This window comes from Montipora capricornis, chromosome 14 (genome assembly GCF_036669925.1).
Source record: "Montipora capricornis isolate CH-2021 chromosome 14, ASM3666992v2, whole genome shotgun sequence".
NCBI classification, from domain to species: domain Eukaryota; kingdom Metazoa; phylum Cnidaria; class Anthozoa; order Scleractinia; family Acroporidae; genus Montipora; species Montipora capricornis.
Genome location: NC_090896.1, coordinates 47736800 through 47761752, shown reverse-complemented (window position 1 = coordinate 47761752; position 24953 = coordinate 47736800). Strand labels below are relative to the sequence as shown.

Genomic DNA, 24953 nt, shown 5'->3' with positions numbered 1-24953 from the left:
AAAGCCAGACGTGGGATAAAACCCACGCCCTTTCGTCCGTGAACAAATCAATTTCAGCTTCAAATCCACGGAAAATAACAGGGGGAACGGATCAGGCATCATCCTTGACTAACCAATCAGGCATGTCGTTGTTACCAAACCAAACTCCATGGGCTTTGGAACATGTTATTCCAGTGTTAGAACCGAAGCTATCTTTCAGCGACTCCCAGGAAGTAGTTCATCAAGGATATCAATCAAGGTGAATATGATAACTAATTAAAATCTTATTGTTCTCTCTCTCAGTGTGCGTTAAATTGGCGTTTTAGGGTCGTATTCAGAGTCTAGTCCAAGCTTTAGAGGGAAACGGAGGCGGTCGTTTTCGTTATCAAGAAAATTATCAGGGGTAATTCAGCTACACGCTGAACCAAAAAACTTAATATTGCAGTGGGCTAACTGAACTGCAATATTAGTGATATTGTACTTTGCTCGCAGCATTTTTTAAATATTTCAGCCGCAAACATTTTAGACTTCGGCTGTTAAGGTGGCTCAACTCAGTTTTGTCGAGGTCAGTTTTTTATTGAAGACCGGCACGGATTTTGAAAATCAAAAAAAATATCGCGAGTATGGCAAAAACTGTTTTTTCTCCTTCTCGTGATGGTCTTGGAAAGGCGGTGTAAATTTGCTTCCGTTACGTAGACGTCATGGTAGTTTAGAAGTGAAACCAAAAGGCTGCGGATGTGCATTTGCTCAAAACTTTGCGACCAACAGATGTTGACCGTCTTACCAAATTTCTGGCAAACCCGTCATTAGATTTGCAGAAATTTGAAATTAAAATAGTTCCTACTACAAATGAGTCGTCAATGAAAAAGAAAATCAGAGACTTCGAGAATGTCTATCAACTAATTATGAAAAACCCCTTGGAATTCTATGAAAACACCTGCTACATGTACTTTAAGCTAAAATTTGGAAAACTTGAAAATACAAGTGAAATTAATCCTTAATTGCTCGAGGGCATATTGCGATTACATGTTTATCACATAAAGAGCAAAATTATTGAGAGAAGCCCGTTCAATGCCGTGACAAATGACAATAAACTTAACATTCCTTCATTCGGTTAAAGTTCAATTCAATAAATCGATGCTGTCAACAGAACTAACGCTTAAGTTAATTAAACTGTCTTTTACCCTTCAATGTTCATGAACTCATATAAACTCTGAGGGACGCTTAAGATCCCACAAACCATTCGAAAAGAGCTGGGCACGGAGTTGCCGGTGTTGTGGTCTGGTCTGTTGTTGTATACGGGGGCATCTTTCACTTCCCCCATCGGTTGTAAATTGTGTATTAAACAAGCCTGCCCTACGTCCCCCAAACTTAGCGGGAGCTAAAAAGCCCCGAGGGGAGTGGTGACCAATACATGCACTTCACTTCACTAAACTGTAAGCTTTGTCAAAAGTCACTCCGAGAAGATAAAATTCGTTTTCCAGGTTCCCGCGCGGCCATATAATGCTCTGTTTATTTTTACCGATGAAATGTCCAGATTTACAGCAACTTATTTTATGGCGAAGTGGTCATCAACCGCTAAAACACGCATGTTGTGTAACATGAAACTAGATTTGAAAGTTATGAAAAACAAGTCATAATAATGTCAAATTAAGCCATAAAGGTGTCAGTGTAGTGGAGAACAATTACAACCGGTATATTACAACACAAAAGTATCTTACAAATTAGGGGAAGCTCGCTTTTTATTGGCTAATCGTGTTAGTTACCACGACGACGCCTATATCCTTACACGTGAACGAGAAAAATAATTGGGAGCTTAAGCACGCGCGATTTTAAGACGCCGACGGCAATCGCAAGTGAGCTGTTTTCCCCTTTAACTTGTCTTCACACAACCACATTTACATTGCTAAAGTATCTTTTCCCCATTAGAGATGATTAGTATAAAAATCTGGGAGATACCACTCTCTGGGAACGCGTCATGTTCTCTGTTGCCGTCCGCGTCTCAAAAACGCGCGTGCTTAAGCTCTCTACTTAAACGCGAGACGTTTTTTAAGACCGGGACGGCAACAGTAAGTGAGCTTTTTTCCTTTTTCACTTGTCTTCACACAACCACATTTACATTGCTTAGTATTAGAGATGATTAGTATAAAGATCTGTGAGACACCACTGTCCTGGCACGCGAAATGTTCTCTTCCGGTTGCCCTTCTCGTCTCAAAAACGTGCGTGCTAAAGCTCCCAAATAGTTTATCTTCACTGCGCGCGGGGAAGATATGATGTTTTAGTAAAAATGAAAATCCTGGCATTTCTTCAGTATCTATAGAATAAACTCCGTCCTACGAGCCACATAGCAAGTTCAATTTGAATATTTCTCAAAATTACCCTTTTCGTGTTCGCCAGGAACGCAAAGCAAGTGTCCTTTGGCGTATTTGTAATGCTATTTTGTCTTACTGCTATGAATAATGGTGGAGAGCTGGTCAACAAAAATCACTTTTGTACGAGAGTAACGAGAAACTCTCAAACGCTGATCAAATTTCGTTTTGTTCGCCGCTTCGTTCGTTCTTCCGTTAATTTTTCAGTTTGTGCCGGAAAACCTTCTAGAACCAATGCTAGTATGCGCTTTACAAGAAATTCATTGGTTCCTGTCAATAAGGGAACAACATGACTTTTTGAGGGAATATTGTTTATTTGCGCCCGCGTAGTGTCATTTGCGAAATGACACTACAAGGGCGCAAATAAACAATATTCCCGAAAAAAGTCATGTCATTATCATTATTATCAATAAACAAGGCCAAATGATATCAAGAATGCGAGTTTTAATAATACAAGCTAAGTGAATAACGAATTCAAAGTCACTTCAAATCATCATGTAAGTGTTGATTGAACAAGCTATTAAAGAATCAACTCAGTCCACTGAACTTATTTAAAATTACCGAAAAAATGCGTAAAATCGTCTATAAATAATAGGCATATCACAAAGTTGAAGCAAGAACCAATCAGCTGTAGGGCTGATAATGCATTAGCAGCCCGCTGTCAGTCTTTTGCGGCCCGCTGAGCGTGTGTTTTGAAGGGGCCGATTTTCTATTTGGCCGCGTATATTGATAATAATAGGTACTAGTTAGGAGTTCTTTAGGAACGGTTGGCCGAATTCAAAGTTAAACCAGGATGTACGTGTTTTTTTAAATCTACAGCATTGACTGTTCCAACACAGCGCCCGCAGTTGCGCGGAACACCGTTAACAGTGGTACAGGCTTAAACTTTATTGGTGGTTCATCACTTGCGCCGATAATTATTCCTAGTGGACAGAATTTGTTACCTTGGTTACAGAGGATTGTGCTTTTTCCACTTACCCAACCTGCACCAGTTCCTAATTTCAGCACATCTCCGGCTGTTGTGAACGTTCCAAGTCATATCCTGGGGAGAAACCCACAACTCTTCGAGGTAGGAAATCGTGCTCATGTATTCTGGACCTCAACAATGTCGTTCCCCATACAAGCTGTTTCACTGTTCTCGCATTTTTTTGCAAAAGTAGTAACGGAGACTGAGGAAATTACAATTTCCTAAATTATTCACGCTTTCGCGAGAAAAATAAAACATTCACTTAATGAACAAGTCAAGCAAGCAACGGGCTTCAGGCAGAAGTAGACTTGGTTTCCTTTCGCGGTAAATGAAGGAGAGGAAAGATTGTTGTAGAAGAAAGAAAGAAAGAGACATGTCGAAAAAAACGGGTGTTGAAACTGCATGTTTTCAACCAAACTTTCAAATAAGTCCAAGTCTGAAAATGATGTTGTGAAGTTTCGTGTTATTTTGTTAATGAAAGCAGAGTTTTCATGATGCTGCAGTGCGTAATAGCGATCCTGCGAGGACCGTTTGTTAAAAAATCAGGTTTATATTTTGCACAATCGCAATGACGTCAATGAGGATGATAACGATGATGATATAAAAAGGACGAGTGAGAACAATATGCTCTTTCAAAACGTTGTATGCTCTTTTGACAAACTCAAACTAAGCTTGCGCACAGACGTCCCAAGTGGAACATTCGGTGCCTATTCATGCCGCTAAAACCTTTTGCAAAAAAATCTGTAAGGCCCCGTGCAAAGGGCGAAACATTGGTGGCCACCAAAGTCGCATCATTGTTGGGTGTTACATGTTTCGTCTGTTTGTCCACCCTGTTGCGTGTTGTTGGGAATTGTTGCGCGACGTTTGAAAACTGGTCAAACTTTTAGCCCCGTGCAAATGGACGCCATATTATTGGCCAACAACTCCCAAGATTGCAACATTGTTAGCCAACAACTCCCAACATTGCAACATTATTGGCCAACGACTCCCAACAATGTTGAGAGTTGTTGCGTCCGTTTTCACGGAGCTTAAGAGATACGGAAACCACCTTGTGAACCTTTCCGAATGTAATGGTTTTGCCCGAACTTATCACGGTTTCTTCTTCTGTTTTAGGGGAATTTAAACAACTTTGAGCCGATGAAATTGATGACTGAATTCCCCACCAACCTGAGGCCTGTTTGACCCGACAGCATTGATGACAAGAAGGTTTGAAGAACAAACTGAGGTGATGTTCAAGAAGTGCGCCGAAGGTGAACTCTGTCCAAGACTTAGCAATCTGAAAAGAAAAACTTTTCGCCTCAATTTTGTTCAATTTATCTTCTGTTGAGTTTGAAGGAATCAATTTACGATCCACGTTTTTCTCGTTAAGATCCATTCTTTTCATAAATGTTCCAAAATACGATGATTGTAGTTAAAATTTCGCCAGTGCATGTTACTTGACATTCCCAGGCGGATCATCCTTCTCAGATATTAATCGAGCTAAGAATGGGTTTCATTTTTATAGCAAAGACCGCATTTCGTTATTGCTGAATGTTGCTGTTTATATTTGACATTTGAGCAATGCTGATTGTTTTCCAAGGTAAAGGAAAACACTGACGACAAAGGGCTGCCTCCTGATTCGGCAAATTGTAGATCCATTCGTCTTTTTTCTTTGTCTTCTCTAGTCTCCGCAGCTTGCGCGCAAAGATCTGGCGCCCCTATTTTCTCGGTCTCCCGTTTTAAGTACGGGCACTTGTGGGAAACGCAGAAGAAGCCTTGAGCGGCACTGTCAACAATGTTTGTTCATTTTCGATAAAACTGTCAAAGTTACTATGACTTCAGGGCTCTCATCAACAGGGACCTTTAGATCGAGGAAGAGGAAGTTTTCCGAACTGAGCATGCGCATAAGGTTTAGAGGCCGACATTTTTTGAAGTGCGCGAGCTTAGAACGGAAGACTCGTACTCTTTGTCGTCCTCGTCCTCCGATCTAAAGGTCCCTAATTTATGTCTGGAGCAGTATGATAGTTGTAGTGGAAAATTATCTTTGTCGCCATTGCGATTTAAAACAAAGCGGATTGAAAAGCAGCACTTTTTGGCGTTATTTTCTTAGCTGGGTGAAATGATTCGTGACAAGTTCGTGGTTGACTATTACCCCACGACGCATCATGTGTCTCACGATGTAGTCACTTTCGATTTAGATCGGATCTACATTGAAGTGACTACATCGTGAGACAAATGACTAATAATATTTCAATACTAGCGTATTACAATTTTCAAACAAACCATGACAACAATAGAATTGGTTCGCCTGATTCGATACTTCTTTTGTCCTCCTTTAACTTTGTAAATGGGTCACAGTTAAAATAGTTCTGTACAAAGCAATCGTTTAAATTATAATCTTCCTTGCGTCAGTCACTTCTTTCATTTAATTTCTCACAGCAGTGTTTCTTGAACTAGTTCTCGAGTCCACGGCCTGTAACTTGTAACACATCAGAATTTGTTAGAACTGATCACGTCTCCGTTGTGGTCTTGTTAGGTACTCCTGCTTTGACACTTATCGTTGTTTTTCATGCCAGACAGACACAAGTATGCGCACTGCTTGTATTTACCCTTTTGTCAGGAATAAAAAGTTAAATGGAAACGAATTGTGGGCTTTTGGCAAGTTGTTGTAACAGTAAATTTGCAATTTGGCGTCATTTCACTCCCAAGACCAGAGTGTTTGGTCGAATTTCTTTCGTTTTCAGATATGACGCAGTGTAATGCTATTCTGGTTTGAAGAATAGTTAACCGTGACTGCCAATTCGCAATTGAAAACCTGACGTTTTGCCACTCAAGCTATTTAACGATGTAAAATATATAACATTTTCATATCTTTGAACTGCAGAAATTGAAATACACAAGAGTTGAAGATCATCGCTTAAGCAACTTAATCCATTCACATCTAAGGGTGTGTTCGATTGACCGTATACATGGAATATAAGTTAGAAATCCTTCGTCTTTACGGAGATTCACTTTTAAATTGTCAAATATCTGCTAAAATGCTATTTTAAACATATTTTAGTCATACTTGCTGCTTCGAAACGCGCCAAACAACCGTTTTAATCATTTCTCCACGTATTCTTATTCCAGAATAGGGTCAATCGAACAACGCGCCCTAAAGCGCCCCAATTAACCAAAGGGAAAAAAGGAACTTTATTCAAGTGTCTAGTCTTGTAGCGCTGGAGGACTAATTAGGGACACTGTAAACTGAATTCAACAAATTAACGCAAATCAAATGTTGGTTTTTGAGAAGAGGGGAAAACCGGAGTACCCGGAGGAAAAATTCTCGGAACAGAGTAACCAAAGCACCTCGAACAAGCAAAGCACCTCGAGCAAGCAAAGCACCCCAAGCAAGCAAAGCACCCCAAGCAAGCAAGGCACCTCAAGCAAACAAAGCAACTCAAGCAAGCAAAGCAAGCAAAGCACCTCGAACAAGTAAAGCACCCCAAGCAAACCAAGGAATCCAAGCGCTTCAAGCTTTAAGCAGCCCAAGCGTCTAAGTAAGCTAAGCAGGATAAGTAAGGTACGTATAATGTATACGGTACAAAATATGTCCCCATACATAACGTATCTACCAGGTTCGGTCTTTTAAGGTCCTCGTCATAGTACAAAATACATGCCAGAAATGTTAAGAGCGTGATCAAATTAGTAAGAACGCTAATTTTGAGGCCATTGAAATGTAGGTGAGAGATTTTATAGCGAGTTTTAATGCTTGAAAAGTTAACAGAGATTTAGATGGAGAACAGCTGCTGGATGGCAAAGCACACAATTCTCTTAAATTTTTCAAACCGCTCTAAAACCACACACTTTAACGTCAGTAGCCTCAAAATTGACTTTTCACTGATTTCATCACGCTCTTTCCATTTCTGGCATCTATTTGCACTGAGGGAAGGTTGAGGAAAAATTTCCTGTCGCTCTAGTAACTGAGTGTTTGACGAGATAGTTTGCACAAGAAAAAAAAAAATAGGACTGGACCAAAGATGGATGTGGAAGATGCATCATGAAGCTGGCTCGAGGGAGGCTTGAGGAATAGTTTGGATTGATCCATGTGTACGGTTTTATGTTTTAATTTATTTTTATTAAGTAATTACTCGTGGTGATCTCCTTGTAAGGGATTGTCAAATCTTGTTTGAGGTTCTTCTTCAGTTTTAAAATACAGTTGTTTTTTTTCTCTCTCTCTTACTAGAAATTCATTTAAGTTAAAGTAAGGTAACCACTGAAGTGTTTGCCAAGATAGTTTTCTTTCAATGTGAACACAACTGGGCCGAAAACGGGTTCCTGTGGGAGATCCACCCTCATCGGAAGGGGATAGCATAGCGTCTTTCGGCCTTAATACGTTTACTATCCACTTCTACATACTGAAACACGGAAAAGAAATAACGAATATAGGATCTTTTCAAACTATATGAGGAAGATTTCTAACGAGGGTACAAACATTATAACTTCCAGCTCTCTCATTTCTGTGGTTTTGTTCTTTGTTGGGCAAGTCAAGCACATTGTACCTCATGAGAGTGACTGCGAGTTCAGAACTCATGAATAATTCATGAGCCTAACAGCCTATAAAACCGATAAAACACTCCTCTCTGGAATTCTTATATAAATAATAGTAATGAGGCACGGCTTATTATTATTATTTTTTGTATACTAATATCTGAATTTTGAACGATAGCCCTTGTAAAGATTTAAAATTGACTCGACAAACGTTGAAATCTGTTCATCCAATCAGTTGAATACTATTGTAAATGAAAATGGAGGTTGTCAAAATTTTGCTCGTTTTGATTTTCTGTTTTCCTTTTTTTCATGTAAATTATTACTAATTAATAGGTAATCACATGACTTCTCGTGTAATTTGGTATAAATAAGCATTTATAAATTTTTCAGACTACACATTGCGCCCGCTCGTAATTTTGTTAGTCTAAAAATTATTATGGTAATAGAACGAGTGGAGTCCAATTCGGCCTGTAATCATACAAGTGATGACAAAATCGGATGACCGCGCAGCAGCGGGAGTGCGATTTGTTTATCACGAGTATGATTACAGACCGAATTTGACAACAAAAATTCCTCTTACCAATTATTAATCACAAAAATTACAATTTCCGAGAAAAGAAGAAGAGCCAAGTTATGAAAGAAAGGGAAAATGTGCATAACTTAAAAGACCGACAAAGGAGGGGTAAATTGTTTTAAAGTCCCTCTGAAAGAAAGAAAGAAAGCCCCAATTTAGGAGTTCGTACACTGTTTCTATGGAGGTTGAAACCAAGGTTGTGATTGGTTGATTTTAAACTACAACTTTTATTGCAATTGGCTTATTGAACTGAACGATAACAATCGATAAACCAATCACAATCGAGGAATTTGTAATTTTTATGATTACTCGTGTTTATTCATCTTAAATTGCTCTCTAAATCGTGCAATTGCCTAAACAAAATTCTCCACTGCATGGGTTCGATGCACCAGGGCTACCAATTTGCACATTTTGCTCAAAAGTTATTACAAATGGGCGGTTCGATCGTAATAGCGATTGAAACTTCTTTGTATTGGCCGCGACTTTTCACAATGACATGTCTCGGAGCCACATATATATTTTCTTTTTTACTAAATTTAAACTTTGCTGACAATTCCTCCTTTTCAAATTGTTGATGCGAAACTTTACTATTCAAGTGGCTTGGTTCATGAACTTCTTTTTGAAAGGGTTCTGTATATTTTGTGACCGAAAGAGATTCAAACACATTGTTTTCTTCTTGTGGCTTTCACGTGCCTGAAGCGAACGTTGAGCCAGCATTACGAATTTCACAAGAGCTGGAAATGATTTACTTTTTCGGTATCAAACGTTTGGATAGGGCAGCCTCCTTTTAAAAACTGGGTTTCATTAACTCCACGTTTATCTAGGATTGACCATAATTAATTAGATGCACACCCAATTTTGACATCCAACACAAAGTGTCCCTTTAAGTCTTAAGCATTTGCTACCTATTTGACCTTCTTTTTAGCTTAGGGTGAATGCAGCGGCTTATCTTTACTTGAGGAGAACCATTTGGGGGTACTTTGTGGCGTTAATTAACAATTAGACCCGTAGCCCGCAAGGGCTACGGGTCAATAGCTCATTCGGCTTCGCCTCATGGGCTATTGACCCGTGGCCCTTGAGGGCGAAGGGTCTAATTGTTTTAGTATAGCCCAACTAGTCAGACAGAAAAGGCAATAATTAAGTTTGCAAATGCAAGTTGAAAAAATATTTATTTAGGAATAAAACGAAAGAAAGCGCCACGCTTTTCGCTACTCGAGGACTATTACTGATAGCCATCTAGTAGTGTAGCCAATTAAAATTAAATGCAGGATTTGCATTAGTCCACTAGTTGGGTGATACTAATTGTCTGTATTCCGAGACACCAGTGATGTTGAAGTTAGGAGAAGTGCAAAAGGGACATTCGTGACGCTTTTTGAAATCCGCGTGCATTAATTATTTGCATTTCTATTCCACACTTTGACCCTAAATGTGGTTTTCACGTGACGTCATGGCCGCCATGTTGGTGGACGAAAACAAAAGATCTCTCATTAGCTTCTTTTGTTCGTCCACCAGAAGTCGTACATTTCTCTATTGTTATTGGTGTCTCTAGAGGTTGGTTGAAAATGTCCTATTTGAGAATAAACTAAAGTAAAGCGATACTCCCAAACGACGAGCGATTCAAGACGGCAAACGATCCGGTTATCTCTCCGTCTCAACATATCCATCTTCTTGGCAAACAGGTAGCCTGCTGACCAGCGTATCAAGAACCATACACAGCTCACTGAACAAAGGTCTTTCACTGGGAACAGGTTTCCAACATTTGGTCATGACGTCATAACTGCGAGGAGATAACAACTAGTCAGTAACGAAATAGTCAACCCTCTTTACAAAGCAAAGAAGTCCAGCACAGAAATTATTATGACTTCTTTCCCTACTCCGTCATTCCTCATACCTATCCCTCACCCCCTTGATAGCAATTCTCTATCCCGATCCAGCCTTCTTCGGTTTTAAAGCTTTAAAAGGGCCGCTAAACAAGTCTATTGAGTACGCGTCTGTACCGCAGTCTAATCTCTCAAATACTGAAGGATCAAAAAGTTACCACAATAATCTGTGACGAGATGGATGTCTGGGATATGGCCTCGCATTACAAAAAATTGCATTATTCTAGTACTCCTAAATAAAGCAACCTGACCGTTTCAAACGAAGACTGATTTGAGAATGTTTACTCATTTTGATATATCCTGAAACGACGCACGCATAGTGACGCACTGCATGACTTGCTGGATGCTAAATTCCCGTTTGCCGCTAACAATGACACAAAAATGCAAGTAACTTCTGACTGGACTATCGCTTTGACAAGCGGAACGACTGGTACCCGTTACTGGCCCCAAACTGGCCCTTGGCATCGTTGTTATTCTCGGCCTAAATCAGGCGGTAGAATGAGACGTTACTTACAGGGCATCTGAGCACTTCACCGGTTTCTGCAATCTGTAGCCAGATTTGATGGTTTGGAAAAGATCCTTTGCTTGAATTCCAGAATAAGGAATAGCCCCTTCATAAAAGCAAATTGTAAAAGAAGGTAATAAGGTCATTTCAAACGAAACCTTTGATTAGGCTTGAATCTTTCTTAAACTTCAACCCCCGGTAGCGGTATTGTGCACTCAAAGAAAGCCTCCCACACTCAGTTACCGACAAGTGCGCATAGCTTCTTTCATGAGAATGGGGAGAAATATGAAGAAACAATGCAAAGAGAAGAGGAAGAAATACTTTTTTGCAATAAAACGTACCGTCAGTTTCTATCTCCCACAGCAAAATACCAAACGACCAGCTAAAAATAAACGAGCAAAACTTTCATACAAACTGAAAAGAACTTACTTCGAGTGAAACGGTCCCCTTCTACTCGCCTACAAAACTTAAGTACGTCTTAGCCCCCATAAAGCTGCGTGGCTGTTGGCTTGTTTTTCACAAAGCTGCCATTTTCAAGTTTTGGCAAAAAATAAAAAGGTGCTTCGCGCTGAGAACACGTTCCCCAGCCGGAACCAAAATATGTCCGCCCTTTGAAAATAGCTAATGCCCCGATAGGTGCAAGAAGGTAATAATTACACACTCTACAGTCATCATGGGAAACGAATTCCGCAGACTCTCATGGTATCGCAGAGATGAACTGCGGAGCGTAAGTAATTCACAATAGGGGCAGATAGGACATTGTTGCATTTGACGACCCTAACCCCGATCCAGTTCTCGCAGAATCAGTTTTAAAGTTTTCAGCGGCGCATAATTTAAATGGGAACTGATCGATGATTCTAGTCTAAATAATCAAACGCCTACTACAAATTAAACTTTCAAATTTCGGCTAGCGAGTTTTCAGAAAAAAAAATGTTTTGAAAAACGAGAATCGCAGAAGGACTTTTCAGGAAGAGTAGATGGGTCACAGATGTAAGTTTAGTTCAATTGTACAATTAAACAGCTGTTAATTTATGATAATATCTTCTTTCTTAACACAGTTTCCTTTCTTTTCGTTTAATACGGTGATAAATAGCGAACAGGTCTACGTCTAAAGCCAGACTTACATATCGCTGTGTGATGTAAAATTCGAATTTTCTAATAATTCCGGAGACATCCACTTTTCTCTTGGCAAAGTTTCCTGTGAGATAACAAAGGAACTCAATGGATAACAAACATCATCCTGAAATTAAAGTCATCATCAATGGCTCTCATGACAACGATACAAAAACACAACACCAACCCCACCGTCTATATCATCGACACGGTCTTCGTCCTCTTCCGTCGTCGATGTTATTCTTATTCCTCATCATCATCATCATCACCATCATCGTCATTATCACGTGATCACCATCATCACTATCATCATCATCATCATCATCCTAACATCATCATCATCGTCGTCATCATTATCATCACGTGATCATTATCATCATCACTATCATTATCCTCATCATCATCATCGTAGAAATCGTCGTCATCATTATCACATGATCGTCATCATCATCATTGTCATCACGTGATCATTATCATCATCTTCATCATCGTCGTCGTCGTCACCACCCAGTGTTATGACTAACATCATTGCAACAATATTTCAAATTCCACATTATTGTCGAGTTTATGAGCTATGTATACACCAGGCCTACCGTTGGGATGTTATCATCGAGGCTTCCATCGCCACCACTGCATGCGCTGTTGATATTTGTGACCTTTGCTACCAGATTTTTGCAAAGACGTATGTTCCGTGTTGCAAGATCTTTATGAATGAACTGTGCAATTGAAAAAAACAAATTAAACAAATAAAGTAAAGACTAATGAAGTAATATCTTCCAGGTGAGAGTAGCCCTGAGAACTGGGACTGTTGTTAGTGACATTTACTGACATTGGAACACACCTCGATGATTCGAAGGAAGACTTTCGCTCAGGTTGTCAATAAGTCATTAAATGTCACCAATGAAGAAATATCTTCCAGGTGAGTAGTTATTGGTGACATAAAGCCGGAGAGGATGATGGGAGAGAATATATCCACCATATATGGGGGCCTCTTCCATTAACTTTGTTTTATTGTTCGTGGTCATTATGCGCGGCAATTTTAAGGAAGACACCTGATTGGTTATCATTGGCTGCGCGACCATGGGCACGAGATCAAACCAACTTTCACAGCATGGCTCGAAGATTAAAATAGATTGATGGCATGGGGATGTGTTCTCTCTCCTCACTTCTACGCCTTTATGTCACCAACAACTACTTACCCGGAAGATACTTCTTCATTAAGTTTTGATTCATGCACTAATTGTATAATGTGGGAGTTCTACGACGGGAGGATCATACACTAAAACCCTAAAGCTTAACCAAGGGATGGCGCAGTGGTGAAAGCACTCGCCTCCCATCAATGTGACCCGGGTTCGATTCCCAGATTCGGCGTCATATGTGGGTTGAGTTTGTTGGTTCTCTTCTCTGCACCGAGAGGTTTTCTCCGGGTACTCCGGTTTTCCCCTCTCCTCAAAAACTAACATTTGATTTGATCTGCATTAATTTGTTCATTTCAGTTTACAGTGTCCCCAATTAGTGCTCCAGCGCTAGAAGACTAGACACTTCAATAAAGTTCCATTCCTTTCCTTTCCTTTCCCTAACGAACTGACCTTAACTCATGAGAAATTAACCTTTGATGCAAGCAACTGAAGAGTGACTTATATTACCAACATGGCACAGAAAGTAGGGTTTGATGCCAGAGCGTCAACGTCTGCTTTGACTTTTCTCTGATTCAGGTATCTCCTCCATGTACCCCCTCCTAAGGATGTTTATCGCTCCTTGTATTTTCCAGTTACTCCGCATTCGGGCCATAGTATGGCCCGAATGCGGAGTAAGAGTGCTATATATTGAATATATTGAAGTGGAGAGTAAAAAAGGGAGCCTAACTTACAGTAGCACTCGAGAAAAAAGTCCTCTTTTGTCAATGGAATCGGGGAAAACATCCCAGGAAGTCGTCGGTTAATCTCCTTCCCAGATCTCACTCTGTCTTACTCTGAAAAAGTGAGAGATCTGGGTACGAAATTAGCCGTAGGTAGTTGCAAATTATAATAGCACGCGTACCATGTGAGAGATAACAAAACGAAAAATTGCCAGAGAGAAAGCTTAGGGATGAAGGGTGCACCGGAGAAGAGGAGGATTCAGGGAGGACTCTATTGATTCTCACGTTACAGTTAATGAAACTACAGATATTGATAACACAGCTACTTTACTTAAACGAGCAAAATTTCCAGTGACCTTTTTCTCAGCTATGTGTTTCATTCCCCTGGCGATGTCAAGTGCTATTTTTAGTTTTTGTAAGGAAGATAGTGTGCGCTTAGTGTCTGAAGAATTGTTTTCATAGAGGTTCATCTGGTTTTGCTGCAAGTAATCTAGTAGACTTCCATGTTCTGCGTATTCAAACACGAGATATGTAGGACCTTGAACAAGAAAGAAAAAAAATTGAAATACGGTTGGTATCAGATGAGATAGGCCCGAAGAATCATTCTTTTATCACTACAATTTTATAAAGTGAACTCGATACTTGAATAGTTTTTCTTTAGCTTAATTATGGAAAAGAATCTTTTAATTTTGGAAAATTAAAGACAAGGATATTGACAACTTGCGTTAAACTTCATTGGTTAACAGTCAAGTTGGATCTGGCTTCTTCTATTCAAAAGTGGAATTTTACAACATGTGTCCGTGAATTCCGGATCAAATTGGAAGGTAAGATAGGTGGTAGCGCTATTAACCGCCGGTAAGCCATTTCAAAACCAAGTCAGTTACCTACTAGATAGTGAGATATCCTTTTTTAAACTTACCACTGGACCCATTTATACGCTATGCCCTTTTTCCCAATAATTATTTTCTTTCACTAGACTCTATTTATTTCATTAGGAAAAAATGCAAGACATTCTGGTTTTTGCGAGAACCGTCAATGATTAGAAGCGACTTAGCCTGGAAATTGCTGTTACCCCGGTAAATTTAGTTCCGAAAGAGCAAACAACGATTGTAATTTCTCCATGTGGTTTTCGCTGTTCTACCCTGGGCCTCAGTTGACCGTTTCGATGTTGAAACCAATTTTCGCTGCTACTACAACTTATAATTCTCTTCATGCCATAAGACGCAAAAGGCAGTGACGCTGTACAGTTTGGTTTACCTTGAATTGTACACGCACCAAACAGGTTAAGTATGTTAAGATGACTCCCGAGACAGCTCAAAATCTTAAGTTCGGTCAGCAAATTATTTTCATCCTTCGTTGATACAACCTTCTCTGCAGGAAAATCTAAAAGGGAAGAATATATGTTATCCCTACAAATCAAAGGCGCATTGCATTTATATCCAATCGGTTGTAGAGCCAGGGCTAACTCTAAAAAATCAAACCAATCTCCTCGTCTCCTGAAGCGACATTGACACGAAATGTTTCGGCCAATCACTTGGTGCAGTGATGCAAAGCGGTATCAATCCGGAAACCACTTTTGATGCTCATCTAAAAACCGCTTTAAAAAAACTGGGACAGGTGATCTTAACTCACGTTTGGCAAATTTTTTTCTCTCTAATGATAAGTTTCAATAAATGCACATTTATTTCCAAATGGACTCCCAAATAATCCCGATATTAAACGATTCCGATTTTATGATCTAAATCTGAGTTCACAAGAGGCGAAAGAAGACCCATTCGTTTTCATCATGCCTGGCCATTCAGTAAATCAACAATCTATTTAGTATTTCTCTAATACAGCGCTTTTCAATTGAGTGTCGAAAGTAATTAGCAAACTGCTTTGGTTTTGCACTACTACACTCAGTGATTGGTTTAAAGTTCTCGCGTCGCTTTTTCAAGCAATCAAAAGTGAAACCAAAACCAATCGTGGCTCACGCGTACACATTTTCCCACGCTTTGTGTCAGCTACATGTAATTATTTCGAGTTTTGATTGGTTTACTGGATTGTCTCCGTCCTTTTTGATTGGCCAAAGTAATTACTCGTTTGGTTTTGGTTTTACGACACGCGATTGAAACTCGCGCTAAGATGTTCCTCTCGCGCGTCACTGCAGATTACTGTTATATATTCCGTTACTTTTTTTAATTACGGAAATTACCCCCGCAAGTTTTGACTATACAGTTCGCTAGATTGCCGTTTTCTAGCAAAAGCCGTCCATGGAATGTCACTGCTTTAAACTCGGTTCCAATCTTCTTTCCGAGAGAGATACGTTCCCTTGGAATCTCGGGCCAATCCCCCTCCTCCTTATTCTCTTTTGCCAGCATCGTTGATTCGCCATTTTTGAATGCAGCATTTAACATTCCAACATCTGTGGACTAAGCAAATGTAGTTGTAATTATTTTTGCAGAAATTTGGATAATACATTAAAATTTATTGTGCTGGTGATAATTGCGTTCTAATCTTAGGAAAAACATAAAAACAAAACGGCGAATTTTAGTTTCCTTCTTCGCTTTAACACTTTTCCTCTTAATTCATTTCTTGGGTAGATTGATGAGTATTTGGAAGTTGAACGAACTGGAATAAAAGACCAAGTTTGGAAAACTTAAAACAAGGATTTCACTGACTTGGCTAACAACGCTCTTAAACAGGGGCGGGTCTAGGGGGAGAATGCAGGGGGTGCGCACCACCCCCCTCCCGAGATGACCTGCGGCTTTCTAACACAACTGGTATTCTGCACAAAAAAAAAACGTCACCAGTCAGTTACGCCATTCTTTAGTGGTGCACCCCTCCTAAGAAAAATGCTGGATCCGCCCCTGTTAAGGTCCCCCAAGGCTACAGAGGCACCAGTCGATGCAATCTCTAAACAAGTAATGGACTCCTGGCAAAATGCATGGGAAGAGTGGGTAATCAGCGTAGGTGATACTGGCCGAAAGTAATTAAGATGCATGTACAAAATCAATCATACATCGACTTAACATAAAATCAACAAAGCAACACATACGGAGCTAACTTCTTTCATGTTCATGGAGTTTCCTCTCATGGGAGCGCCATTTCTCTTTTTGTACCAACACCGGAAGTAGAGCACAATCAGCCCCATGATTAATATGACAACTGCTGACACCGGAAGTGCTATTATCAAATAACGTTTCCACTCAGATTTATCTCCACCTGGAAACAGAGTCAAGTTAAAGTTTGCTTTAATAATTGGCTATCTTGGTTTTGATTCAGCCTTCAGCAAATCACGTCCGACTGCGAAATGTTTGTTGTGCAGATTGGTTTTAAGTTACTTTATATGTCTGTCAATCGATATTGAACTTTGCTCCCATTATGGCCAAAGACCAATTGCAATTTTCAAAAGTACGCTTCAAACCAAAATGGCCTATAAGAGCGCACGAAACAAAATCTGAATACAAGACGTATGTAGAAGGATATGCTTCGTTAAATCTCCCCACATGCTTTAGCATTGGAACAAGATACATACACGAGCCCTTGGCTTCCAAGCCAGAGTAAATGTTGGCAATAAGTAAGTGAGTAAGTGCGAACTGACGATGGCCAATTCTCCCCTCCCCCATTCCAAAGCCATTTTTCTTTTCCAACTGGTCTCGACACATTGTTTTATATTTAAGTAACTTACCATGGTCATCAGTTTGACAGACTAATCCAATATCATTATCGTGGTCCCAATAAATTCCAGCTATTTTGGAGAAAGGACATTCCCAGAGTGATTTTTCGTGTCCTTTACAATTAACGCCCGACATCCATACGGGGCCCTGTCCCTTCCCAAATTTCTCCACCGAGAATAATATGTAGGCATTTGCTCCACGGTAACCAAGTTGACGACATGCCACATTTGATGACGTCATATTCCAGCCATTGTTTCGGACTGTGCCCCAGATTCCGGCAATAAAGACTTCCAGTCGACCAGCGAAAGGGTCCTTGCTACCAGCAAGTCGGATTTTCCTTTCTGTTAAGAGGACAGTATCAAGTAAGCAGTAGTTACTATAGATTCTTTGTTTACAGGGAATGCGTTTTTAACTTGTTTAAGTTAAGTCAGATAAAAGGAAACACTGTAAAGTTGGGCAACATGACCCCTTCTCCTTAATTATCGATTACCAATAAATCCTAGCTTGCTCTGAATTATTTATTATCCTTATAGAACACAGTGTGTCCCAGAACTTGTGGTAGCAGAAAATATGAGGACAAAACTGAACATCGTATCCTTGGGCTAGATTTTAACCCAGATATTATGCTTTGTGCGAAGGGCTTCTAACAGCTTCACCATCGAAGATAAAAAACCGCGCGTCTTTTTAATTTAAAAATTTTATTTTTCTTCTCGCATAGAAGACCACTGCTAAACAATGATTATTCTAAACATGGATTTTTGGCGAATGATTAAACATGTTTTACAACGGGGCTAGAAAGAAAAGCACTAGAATATCTTGTTAAAAAGTGAGGTCTTTGAAGCTACAATGTAATGGTGTCAACTTTCAGCGTCCTAAATTATTCAGAGCAACTTAGGAATTAATAATGAATCTTTTGAAACATAATGAAGAATATAGATTGATTGATAGTTTATTGATTCAATACTGTGTAATTTGCAATACTACCAAGAATGCCAAAAGTACTATGATGAAAGTTACAACATGGTCTGAGGAAAACGAAAAACTGTAAATAATATACATATATATCCAAAATTGTAAAAAATCAGAAGTAGAGAATGTCTGACTTTCAACCACGTTCCCACGAAAGGAAGAGATACCGCGGGAACGAAGCTGGGCGGCTTTGGAGTTCGACTCAAAAAAGAAAAGAACCGTTCAAATTAATGGAAAGCTCTCAAGCCACAAAGTTGATCATCGGTCAATCCATGATAAGGGCTATGAGAAATGTAACATATCTGATGGCTGATGCTAAAAATGTTTCTTTTGAAACATTGTAATTTATTCCATTATTGACATTATAGACCAGTTCACGCTCTTGAGTGCATCATGGGAAATCAGGGCAACATGGCGGGCAATTCAAATGTTTGTATGGAAATTCAAAGCACAAAATTAACTGTACATAACTCTACTTTTCATAAACCAGACAAATAAGTTCAAGTTCACAACTGAGATGAACTGGACTTGGTATCTATTCTAGGTAATTCCTAAATATTGCTTTTTTTGTCTCCATACAATCTCTGTACTTTTGTGCCTTTGGAATTACAGGAAATGTATGGCAGAAACTTTGTTTAATAAAATAACTTCTACAATAGTACTCTCTCCAACTTTATTTTGCTGCACCTTTGAACGCATATCTTCTGTTTGGAAAATTATAAAACCCAAAATGTAAATGGAATATCATAAATACTTTTCATCGTTTTGAACAAACCTTTGAATTTCTCTCCAACTTGCCCTGATTACCCACGATGCTCTCAAGAACGTGAACTCGTATATTCTTGAGAGATTAGCCTGAATACCAGGCCCCTCCTCAGCTCGCTAAGTCATCCAGGGTAACTTAGCGGAGGAGGTACCTGAAAATCAGCCAATATATAGGAAGGTAAGTGTCCTCAATTAGTTTAAGATGGAGTAATCTCGTTCATTTGACTCGATAATAAAGTTACTATTATTACTTTGACAAATTCTGACATTTTTAGAGCGCTTTTCAAAAGTAAATACCAAAGTAATTACTTTGAACAATAACAGCAGGAGCAAAGAGCGCGATGAACCAATCCAGATTCGTAGCTAGCAATTCCTAGCCTTTTCCCGACTCCGAGAAAGTAGGGAAAGCGCAAATATGAGAAAACGAGAGCGAAGAAACGCGTGGGGGCTGGGGAGAGATCCAGTGCGTGTATTATTTTCGCGTTCCCTGTCTGCTCGTGCCGACCCTTCTATCCGAGAGAATGGAAACAGGCTAACAATTCCATGTAACTTGCTCGGGGAAAATCGCGCGTGCAAGTCGCGATTGTTTTTTTTTCCTTCTCATTGGTTGATAAACTGGCGGGAGATTTTAAACTAGTCACTAAGCGTAGCAGTTGCAATTGAGTGATCACTTTCAAGTTCGACAGTCATTTGAAAACTGCTCTAAAAAGCCATAGCTTGAATAAGATTGAACTAATTGCTTTTTGCTTTTGATATGAACTGGTTTTAACAACAAAAAAATGAATAGAGAATTTTAAATTCATCACCTAAATTATCTGACTTGCAAATGACACCAGCTTCAAGCACAGGTCCAGGTGTAAAGGATACGTTGTGAGGGCATTCATGAAGCATTGACTCATTACCGAGGCAATGTACATTTTCCAACCATTGAATTTTCATTCCTTTGGAAGTAAGCCTTGGGTCAAACATATATGTTGCTCCCCGAATGGCAAGCTCTGCGGTAGCATTTCTCAGTTGCCTACAAGCCACGTGAGCATCACGAAGCTCCCACGTGTACCTGTCGATTGCACCCCATTTTCCCGCCATATAAACTTCCACGCGACCAGCGAATGGCACTGTCGCACCAAATAGACGAAGTTTGAGACCTGGAAACGAAGAAAAAATGTTTTTACTAATACGGCGTTGGTTCAGCGGCAGAAAACAGCTGAGCTAAGGTAGATCCTCTATTAAGCCCCCCTCTCAAATAACCCCTCCCCCCTCCCTCTCTAATAAGCCCCCCCTTTTCAGAGTAAGAAAGTTATTAAGTCCCCTCCCCCTCTTTACGATTGAGTGATCTCTTTCATATGGCACGATAATAAAGTTGCTATTATTACTTAGACAAATTCTGACACTTTTAGAGCGGTTGTCAAAAGTAAATACCAAAGTAATTAGTTTGAACAATAACAGCACGTGCAAACTGCGCAATAAACCAGTCCAGATTCGTAGCAGTTCCAACTTCAACCCAAGGGTAAACATGACACTCTTCAGTCAAAAGAGAGGCTTTCTGCCCGAGGGTGGGGTGGGACTTCGCATATGAAGGGGTGGGGATGCTCGTCGGAAATTTTAAATTAAACCCCTGAAGGAGACCAATCTGGGCTTTGCTCAGGATTTTTTGACCCCTAAAAGAGACCATATTTAAAACATTAAGTATATATTTTTAAATTTCTTCGCTAAACGAGACCTTCACGGCTACATATGGGCTACGTAATACTTTTCGTTTCAGGTTGCGCGAAGGGTTAGGGTTAGAATTGAAAATCTGCACGGGCAAAACTAATGTTCATAATTTCAGATAAGGTTAAAAAAATGTTTTACTAAGTCACTACCTTTCTCATATCTTATATCTCTAACGATTAGGCTAATGCTAAATTACTGTTAACAAGAACTATTTCCATACACTGAAGGTTTTGTCATGTCGTCTTCAACGAAGGAAGGCGTAGATGGAAATGGGATGAGATTTGATAATAAGAGTGCTTCTATGAGGCCGTTTTTTTTTTTCACTTTACCGTCGTACCGACCTATATTCTTGAGTTGTATGATATAAGATAAGGCTTTCATTCATAAATTGTTCGCTAGGAAAAAAAAATCATGCCATCTCAACCTCGCTCAGTTTCATTTTTGCAGACGACTCCAGCATCAAATCCCAAAGAGCTGCGGTGCGTTTGAATATCACGGCTACAATTGTTTAGAGATCCTTCGCTTCCATGACAACGCACGTTGTCGACCCACGTAACTGCACTGTAAATGCTCCGTAAGATGATGCGGCATCTCCATAAAACTGTCACAACATCTCGATATCCCAGCTGCCTGCAAGCTACCTGGCCGTCTGGCAGATCCCAACCATATTGACCAATGTCTCCCCAGAACCCTGCGTGCTGCACTTCCACGCATCCAGCATAAGGGACTGGAGCGTAATTTAGACGGACAGGCATCGCAGAAGCTTAAAAAAATGACAAAACAGTAAAGACTGTGGTTATGTAATGGTTTAATTTGCATCCGAAAATGATATAATTCTAAAGTTTTCAGGTTTTAAACAATTCATTAGAGTAAAGAATTGAGTCACAAAAAATTAATATAACCACTTGCCAACTTCATATAGCAACCTTGATAAAAGCCTGTTTTTGCAACCGTCCGCATCACTATCGCTTCAAACTTGTGATACTAAGTAAGAGTCAAAATTCTGTGATCCAGGGATCGTTGCTGACAAAAAGGAGTGTGGGCTCTGGGGAAGAGTAGGGAGACTATTTACACACAATGGTTGGGCAAGAACAGTTTGACTACACAACACGGTTCCTCACTGTTAATGACTCACAGACTGTTATGTTCCGAGCTCTGCAAACAAGATTCGCACGGTTAAAGTAATCACAGTCGTGCCGTCTCCACTTCTTCTGATAGCATTGAGTCAATTTGCTTTCATTTCCCCTACACTCAAAGCCAGCTAACCACGTGTCACCGACTCCTTCTCCAAAAGGATTGCAGCATGGAACAGCAACGGCTTCTAGGTAACCAAGCTCTCTACATATCACGTGACCGACATTGATGTGAAAGCCGTTATTACAGACCATGCCCCAGGTCCCGTTATACTTCACTTCTACCCGGCCAGCAAATGACTTCGAGCTCCCGTTTAATCGAAAGGTGATGTTCAGTGCTAAATGGAATGCAAAAAAACAAAGTGTGTAAGATTCCGTTGTGCGGAAACAAAGTGGAAAATCTTAAAGTCTCGAAAGATGTGCTTCAATTGTTGGTCTGTATGCCGCTCTTAGAACTCGTTTGCCCTCTTTTTTCAGCTGCCTCTTCTAAGGAAGCGCAAGTTACATAATTCAGTAACCATCCATGCTGGGAGGAGGCATAAAAAATTAAAGATGGCGGCCAAGCATTTGGCAGAAAAGAACACCGATAGCCGTCTTAACAAATGCTTAAGCTAATTCTCTTCTCCGCTTCTGTTTACTTATTTATTTATTGATTGATTCATTTATTATTCATCGTGCGCTATTTCTATAAAAAATAGTCTCAAAGACTTTGATGCCATAAGAATACAAGTCAGGATGGGGGGGAGGGAGGGGTGGTAAAATTGTATGTGGGCACACACGCGAACGGAGGGGGCGAGGGGATTTGGACATGGATGTCGAACAAAGTACATATTCTTGGATTTCACATGACGTCACGGCCGCCATGTTGGTGTCCCCAAACAATGAAATGGCGGCCATGTTGGTGTCCCGATACAATCCTCCGGGAATTGAAAGCTATTATTATGCTAACGTCTTTTTTCGTTTTCGTTGAAAAACATGGCTGTTGATCACGTGAGTGAAACCCAAGAATTTTGTTAGTAGGTTTTCTGTGTCGTACTTATTTGGAAAAGGTTTTTCGACCAGCATCAAGCCAGGCTTAAAATGTTGAGGCCACGGCTACAGCTTTTACAGGCTAAATAACAATGCGGTTGTGGTAGTTAATCCCAAGAGAACAGGACCTTATTTACCTTGAGAGGTTGCACTCAGCAGAAATACAGCCGCCCAGTGCCACCGCATAGCAGACGTGACAAGATATTTGAGTATTTCAACTGCAACAACAGACAAACGGAGATGGTTAAGATCTAAATGGCTTTTGTCCAATTAATTATCGAGATGACTGTACTGTAGTCCTTAGCAGCTCGCCACATCTTTCCTGCAATAACAAAGGAGTGTTTTCTTTGCAAACAAACATTGAAGCAGTTGAACTGTTTTCATTTCATTTTGTCGATTGTCACAAGGCATCTACAATCTGTATTTTATATGATCGGCAAACAATCTCTCTTTTGTCTCGTGTCATTAAGCGTATCTCTACGACCTCAGTTATCCAAGTAGCCATGTATTCGCTTTTAATTCCAAGGAACGGAAAGGCTTTTGATAAAAGAATTTCCTGGATTAAGTATATGGAAAATAATCCTCCTTTATCACCACGCCAGATCCTTTTAACGTTAGTTGCTTACTTCTCCGTTTTCCGGCAGTAAACACTTTTATTTTCTTGGTAATCAAAGTGCGATTAGAAAGCACTCAGCGATTTGGCAAAAAACGCTTACTCAGTGACGCCAAAGTCCACACGCTTTAGAAAAAAATGTATTTTTAAGGCACTTCACTCAGGAAAAGGCTGATTATTTTATAACGTAAAGGGGGAAGGTCAATATTTGCATAAACTGAAAACAATGTGGTAACCTAATGGAAAGTTTCAAATCATTCGGTCCATCATAAGCAAAAAAGTCACACTGAAAGGGTACGTATAAGGCACGTTTTCTAAATGTGCAAGGCATCAATTTTCAGACACACGTAAATTTGAGAGCATTTAAAATAATATTGAATTGATGATTGATGGCCACGTGGAAACACAGCGGCGGAGGAAATCGTATACAACGGGTGTTTGTCTAATCAAAAAAGGCCTCAAAAATGAAACTACAAACAAGCGAAGGAGGGTAAGAACGGCGCTTGTTTTGGCTGGTACAGAATTTGTCGAAACAAAAACGTTACTTCGAGATAGGAGAGGGGTCAGTATTTGATGATTTCCTTCCGTGCACAATCAGGATAATAGAGATTATGTGGTTGAAATTTCATCTTTAAATATTTTTCTTATCCATTCATTTGCGAAGAGTATGACTCCAAGGAAATTAATGAGACTTTTAACCCCGCGCTTTTAACACTTTTTTCTGGCAACTTATTCTGCTTCCGAACCCTTCCATAAAGGGACAAAGAAATCCAGTTGAGAATTTAAATCATTTGCACCTGCACTAATAAAAAGCGCTGTGCAGACTTCGCTGACTTATCAGGGTCTCAAAATAACATGGGCAAAAAGACAAGACGGTCTGAAACGCCATTTAAACGGCCGCATCTGATGTCCTCAGTGGGGTGGAGCCAACTTTAACAACTTTTAATCGAGGGAACAGACCGGATAACAGGCAGCGAGAGTATCACGCACGACGGATCATCACAGTTCACAACCTGCTCAAGGTATTAACGCATAAACAAACAATAGTATTTTTACTTAGAGCCGGCTCATGATTAACGTGAGAACACGAAATATGGGATACGAATGCCTCCAGTTGAAAAATCTCCTCGCCCTGTCTTAACCCCTGCAAACAAACGCGCCCCATACCTTTGAAGGCTTCCTTATCGTGTTAAAGACGCTATAAGTCAGATCCTCTTGCCATGAATGTCATAGATAAAGTCCTCACTTCACCTTCTGAAACTGAACTGAAACTGGCAGATATTCTTCCACCGAAGATCAACGGACTTGAAGAGTTCTT

General features: G+C 40.0%; 1 protein-coding gene and 1 long non-coding RNA gene across 4 annotated transcripts in view; one reads left to right on the top strand and one right to left on the bottom strand.

Moving 5' to 3' along the window:
* Positions 1-8112: 8112 nt before the first annotated feature.
* The window catches only part of LOC138033572 (scavenger receptor cysteine-rich domain-containing group B protein-like), a 31264-nt gene continuing 14423 nt past the window's right edge, over positions 8113-24953 (bottom strand). The window contains exons 1-15 of one of the 3 annotated variants that reach the window (XM_068881359.1): positions 24803-24953; positions 23160-23344; positions 21996-22331; positions 21285-21623; positions 19954-20292; positions 17425-17754; positions 16792-16958; positions 15949-16165; positions 15012-15137; positions 14111-14292; positions 12490-12612; positions 11908-11981; positions 11125-11165; positions 10793-10889; positions 8113-10175 (exon numbers count right to left, since the gene is read on the bottom strand). The exon at positions 24803-24953 is cut by the window's right edge and continues 54 nt beyond it. In XM_068881359.1, the coding sequence (XP_068737460.1) occupies positions 10037-10175; positions 10793-10889; positions 11125-11165; positions 11908-11981; positions 12490-12612; positions 14111-14292; positions 15012-15137; positions 15949-16165; positions 16792-16958; positions 17425-17754; positions 19954-20292; positions 21285-21623; positions 21996-22331; positions 23160-23208 (2559 nt within the window). In that variant the 5' untranslated portion in view covers positions 23209-23344; positions 24803-24953 and the 3' untranslated portion in view covers positions 8113-10036. The remainder of the gene's footprint in view (positions 10176-10792; positions 10890-11124; positions 11166-11907; positions 11982-12489; positions 12613-14110; positions 14293-15011; positions 15138-15948; positions 16166-16791; positions 16959-17424; positions 17755-19953; positions 20293-21284; positions 21624-21995; positions 22332-23159; positions 23345-24802) is intronic. The other 2 variants (XM_068881358.1, XM_068881360.1) reach the window with 2 other exon arrangements.
* Positions 23209-24953, top strand: part of LOC138033573 (uncharacterized) — a 17156-nt gene continuing 15411 nt past the window's right edge. Inside the window, exon 1 of the long non-coding RNA XR_011128623.1 lies at positions 23209-24657. This is a non-coding gene — a long non-coding RNA (uncharacterized lncRNA). The remainder of the gene's footprint in view (positions 24658-24953) is intronic.